The 5,771-nt window shown below is 34.4% G+C and overlaps 1 protein-coding gene and 1 long non-coding RNA gene across 4 annotated transcripts in view; both read right to left on the reverse strand.

Moving 5' to 3' along the window:
- Window positions 1–3,389, reverse strand: part of LOC125676006 (CNK3/IPCEF1 fusion protein-like) — a 92,546-nt gene extending 89,157 nt beyond the window's left edge. For 2 of the 3 annotated variants that reach the window (XM_048913882.2, XM_048913880.2), the window contains exon 1: window positions 3,232–3,389. In XM_048913882.2, the coding sequence (XP_048769839.1) occupies window positions 3,232–3,304 (73 nt within the window). In that variant the 5' untranslated portion in view covers window positions 3,305–3,389. The remainder of the gene's footprint in view (window positions 1–3,231) is intronic. The other variant, XM_056158079.1, reaches the window with a different exon arrangement.
- Window positions 3,390–4,827: 1,438 nt separating this feature from the next.
- Window positions 4,828–5,487, reverse strand: LOC130052605 (uncharacterized). The gene is made up of 2 exons (XR_008800961.1): window positions 5,118–5,487; window positions 4,828–4,910 (listed from the first exon to the last, which is right to left on the reverse strand). It is a non-coding gene; the product is annotated as an uncharacterized LOC130052605 (long non-coding RNA).
- Window positions 5,488–5,771: the final 284 nt, after the last annotated feature.

The following is a 5,771-nucleotide window of genomic DNA, read 5'->3' on the forward strand; positions in this document are numbered from 1 at the left end:
CACAAAAACACCAATAAGCCAAGTTCTGTCCTGCCCTAGAGACAAGTTTCACCCCAGGGATTTATAAAATTTAAAATTTTGGTAGAGGCCTTTCTGCTTTACATGACTATGCATTGAGTTTTTCTTACAGATGTGCAATTGTAAGAGAAGATTTTGAAAAGTTGGTCAATTTTTGGCAGTTTTTGTCCTGCCCCTAAGGCCACTGCAGTGCAGAAGTCCTGATTTTTACAATTTATGTCACCCTTGTCCGAATGATGCTACATGCCAAATTTGAAAATAATTGGAGGGGTAGTTATCAAGAAGTTAAAAATGTTCAATTGTTAACACACAATGCAAAATGGATGACAGCAGACATAGACTAATATCAATGAGTGACTCAGGTGACCATGTAAACATGTTTATTAAACATTACTCTTGAATAAAAATAGTGACATAGATCCTAAAAATTATCGACAACTACAATTTCTTGTCAGTCAAGAAGTAAAGAACAATATTCAAAATGAATTAATGCAACATACAAATTTTACCATCTCATGATCTATTTCAGGGCTTAATTTACTCTTTTTGGCACAGGGTCCTGTACCTACATGTGACATCATTGAATGGTTAAAAAAGCCCCCTTCAAAACTAAATATGATGAATGTTGAAACTAATTGATGAACAAGTAAAAACAAGTATAAATAATAACACTCTGTATTGTTTATTCACAAATGAGAGTGTATATTAAAACTATTAAACAGTCGACGTTTGTCTTCTCTTCCACCCCCACCCCCCATTCAAAGTGTAATCGATGTCGAATGACAGAAACTAATTTACAGGAGTTTTTACCCTCCATCCCCCTAACTATTTGAATTTAGATTTTTATCCAACATCGATCTTTGCATGTTTCATTGTGATAGGGAGCTAATAGGATGTCTAAGGTGAAAAGTTGAAGCGAACAAGAAATTCAGTTTAACCCATTTTAATACAGGATATCGGAACTAGAAAATTTTGAAACTCTTCAGAAAAAGAAGTTATGTAAATTAAGCATCACTTGGGCAACTCTTGTATACAAAATAGTGAGGGCTAAAGACGACTCATTTCTGATACAAAAATGTCTACCTGGTTTGTAAATTATTTTGCTGAATGTTGTAAGTGAATGCCCTACAGGGTTTGACATTTACTTTTTTGAGCACTAGACCAGTCGAGCTACTTCAAATGATTTTTACTAGACCTGACTTTATATCCACTAGCGCTGACCAACTTTCCAGAAAAATACTGATAGTTTCTCCATATTTAAATACTTCATTTAAATGACAAACGCTAAGTTTGAACCAAAACGTATTTAATTGTCTCAAAAATATCTTAAATCTCGTCATTCAATTTGATTTTCAAACACGTTTTCTGTTTCTTTAAATTCTACCCGGCTTTATATTTAATTCAGATTTCATAAGCCCTGCTTTGTTTCTTTCTAACCTTTTCTTTTTTCTCCTGGGATATCTTTTCTTGAGGACGAGAAGTCGTATTTAAATATAGAGACATTCCCGCACATATGTCAACACCGATAAATAGCTGTTTACGACGTAATATATTAACTTGATAAACACTTTATTATAGTCAATTCAAATAAACTGTTTAAAATTAACATCGAGTAGATGTCGTAAAACATTACTTCCGACCGCAACTTATTTATAAGAACTAAAAATAGAGATTATTCCATTGTTTGCTTGCAAACTCTTACAGTTATTTTCTTTTAGTTAAGAATAACATATCTTACGGTTTAAAGTAAAGTTTCTTGTTTATTTTTTAACACGACCAGTCGGACTACTAAATCGACATTTAGTAGATTCGGTCGGTCGGACGTGCCTTAGTGTCAAACCCTGCCCTAGTATCAAAAACATGAGTTATTGGATTAAATTTCTGATGTTTAAAAGCGAAGATATAAAAAGTTTATTTCCTCTATGTACATATGTGGATATTTACTTAATGAGATTTATTTTCTTGAGTCATTAAAACAACCAACCGCTATAAAATGATATAAATAATCACAATTTATGCATCGATCCCCAGATACGTACATGCAGTGCTCAACATGTAGCCCCCCTCCCCCTCACTTCTAACCCCCCCACCCCCCCCCCTTCCGTTTTCTTGACAAGTGACGTACTTATCGCGTTATTATCAAATATAATGTTTGTTATATAGTACATGCAAAGATCGATTCATTAGCTGGTCACTTGTTATAATGGCGATGAGAGTTAGTAGAAATGCAGTATTGTACTGAAGAATACACCCCCATCCCTTTGAGTTTACGATTTTTGGGTTTGGGCAGAATTGCTTTTCTTGCTGAAAATTTTTCCTATATAATGGCACCTTTTTTCTTCCGTTTGCTCCCCACCCCTCAACTTTCAAAATCGACACTTAACTGTGCCTGAACTCACTATATCTGATAATAATTATTAAGAACCAAGTGCTTGTCTACTGAATGTTGCCCAAGTGAACGCAGAAAACGTTATCTCGTTGGGCATACTAAATATCAAAACCACGACGGAATTGGAGACGAAATAATGGTTTCGATATTCTGTATTGCAATTAACATTAAGTGGCCAAAGTTCAGGCAAGATTTCCCAAATCACTTTGTGACACTGGTTTGAGGTGTCAGTCAGTCCAAATATCCAACTTCGACGAATCTCACTGAGAGTATGAACCAAAGTCGCCCAAATCTTTATTGGAGTCAGATCATAATATATAAATACATATCAAACCTTATAATATTAACATATGCATAAGGTTAGATGTGTATTCATATATTATGACCCAAAGCCAAGCACTTGTGGGTCGGAACAGTCATGCCATCACAGGGGCTTCTTACCCACTTTGTTTTCAATCTATGTATCTAGTTAGATATTTATATATAGATTGAGAACAAAACGGATGGGACTGGGAGGCCCCTGTGATTTAGCGGTAACTGATGTAACTGCACATAAGCGATAAGGATGGGACTGGGAGGCCCCTGTGATTTAGCGGTAACTGATGTAACTGCACATAAGCGATAAGGATGGGACTGGGAGGCGTGATTTAGCGGTAACTGATGTAACTGCACATAAGCGATAAGGATGGGACTGGGAGGCCCCTGTGATTTAGCGGTAACTGATGTAACTGCACATAAGCGATAAGGATATCATCCGTCACTTGACTCGTATCATATAATCATTTTTTCCGGAGAGAATAAAAATTGATATGTTTTGCCCCTACCTCTTAACCAATCTGTAACCTGATTCGAAGACCAGTTTTCAAAGTGAATGTTACTGACAAGAGCCGCAGACATCGTTTAAAACTTTTGCTAAAAGCACTGTTTTGGTCAAGCTCAATATATCATCCGTCCTAACTTCCGTGTTTTCATTCTTTACATTAATTTGTTCGTGAAATAAGTCATGTGTCAATATGCGATATTTCCGAATTCCTCAAATAGTCATTTACGACAGCATATTTGTGCCATTCTAACACAGAAAGGCAAAAATAAATCGTTTCTACAATTTAACAAATAATAGAAACAATTTACAAAGTCGTTTCTACGGATTGTTAAATCGTATTAGGATTTTAAAAGTCGTGTAAACGTTGTTTCCACGATTTAGTCCAATTTTTGAAGAAAAAAAATATTTTCTACGATTTAGTAAATTGTATAAAATTGATTATACCATTTATAAAATCGTAGAATTTTTTTTAACTATAGCTGTGTCAATGCGAACCACCGATAAAAATCAAGCGTCTGGGAGTGAACGTTTTCCGATTAATGTCCCCGCTGACAGATATTTGAAAACCCAGGGATGTTAGAATAACATTAGGTACAAATAAAACAAAAATAAGATATAATATATATGTACTGCATTGCTTTCCTGAATAAGATGTGAAGAAATTTCATTTCATTTGGTTTCAAGGGCCTGGATGCAGATCAAATCAAATCGAATCAAAGAATATTTATTTAAAGTCGTACATGGTATAACAATACAAACTTATGTAAATTTTTACATTTGAAAAGCCTTCAAACACCATTTCCAAAACAGTTGTATTGACTTGAACTAAAACAGTCTGTGTTTGCCTCACTCTTAGTTTTGCATTCTTTATAGGATTTATGAGATTGATCAATGTCATCAGTGGATTACAGATATATTTGAATTTGGGCTTTGTTGACCTATTTTTGAAAGAGTTATAGACGTTGAGCTTTTTCAGTGATTTGACAGTTCTTGGACTTTTTTTTTTTTTATTACGGTGTTATATAAGGATACTTTATTGTGAGACTTCCCCCGTAAGACTGGCTACATAGCGAGACTTCCCCCGCAAAACAGGTTATATAGTGAGACTTCCCCCGGAAGATTGGCTATAAAATGAGACTTCCCCCGGAAGACTGGCTATATAGTGAAAATTCCCCCGGAAGACAGGTTATATAGTGAGACTTCCTCCCGGAGGACTGGCTATATAGTGAGACTTCCCCCAGAAGACTCGCTATATAGTGAGACTTCCTTCCGGAAGACTGACTATATAGTGAGACTTCCCTCAGAAGACTCGCTATATAGTGAGACTTCCTCCCGGAGGACTGGCTATATACACAGGTGCTTGTGGACAGGACTTCCGGTACCCCTCTTCTTGTATTTTTAAATGTTCAATTCCTTGGGTATTTCGGACGTATTACGTAACTTCAGAGTTTATATATTTCAATGGAATACACAAATCTCGCATAGAAACCGTTTTTAAAAATGTCATATCACCGATCATAATATATGATGATCGGTGGGCTGAGTTGCACACCTTGTGTAACAGGGTTTCTGTCCAATTAAACAACAAAGTCCTGTATGGGTTCTTAGATGTCGATCACCTCCATTTTATTGCCAGAATCTAAGCTTTAGATATACATGTATATGTATGTGTATGACACTCTGAAACATATCAAACAAATAATTATATTTACAATCATATACATCAAAGTATTACTTATTTACACAAATTACTTCTTTGAAATATATGTTACCATATGATATTATAAAAGCTTAAAAACACTGATACTATATATTTATGATTTTCTATAATGACTATACAGACATTATTCATTATAATCATAGAATATATCATGAACACCATCATACCATTCTATGGGAATAAGTGATGTGGCAATAATCCCTCATTTAACAAAAATGTCCATGGAGATTGACTGTAAATTATGAAGTTTACATAAATAAACTTGCATCATAAAAATATCAAGCATGTATTTAAAAATACAGTATACCAAATCTGTGAAACACATAAATTTAACTTATTTCAAGCTAACTGATTTATGCCTCACAAAATATCTTTCTCACTGTGCAAGTGCTATGGAATTAAATCTACCAAATTATTACGTTTACTGCAAATTAGAAATAATATTAAAGTTAGAAAATAAGCTTACCTTGTTAAAGAAATGATCAGTCAACAGTCAAATATCTGTCATATATTTTCACCAACTTCTCTATAAACCAACTAGACAAGGAATGACTGAACACCACCAAGAACTTTTGGAGGGAAAAAGAACTGACCAATAAAACACCAGCTAACAACACTAAAACCAATAGGAACTTCGAACACTTTCAAACCTATTTACAAAAGTTTAATTATAATGACCTAAGGCAAAATTCAATAAATCAGAACAGGTACTGCCTGTTCTACTTGGATGAGCATAAAACACATCTCAATGTAGTGGTTATTCAGATAATGTTTAATTTGAAATCTATATACAAATTTGTGTAGATTTATTAATTTAAATC

Source organism: Ostrea edulis, chromosome 3 (assembly GCF_947568905.1).
Source record: "Ostrea edulis chromosome 3, xbOstEdul1.1, whole genome shotgun sequence".
NCBI classification, from domain to species: Eukaryota; Metazoa; Mollusca; class Bivalvia; order Ostreida; family Ostreidae; genus Ostrea; species Ostrea edulis.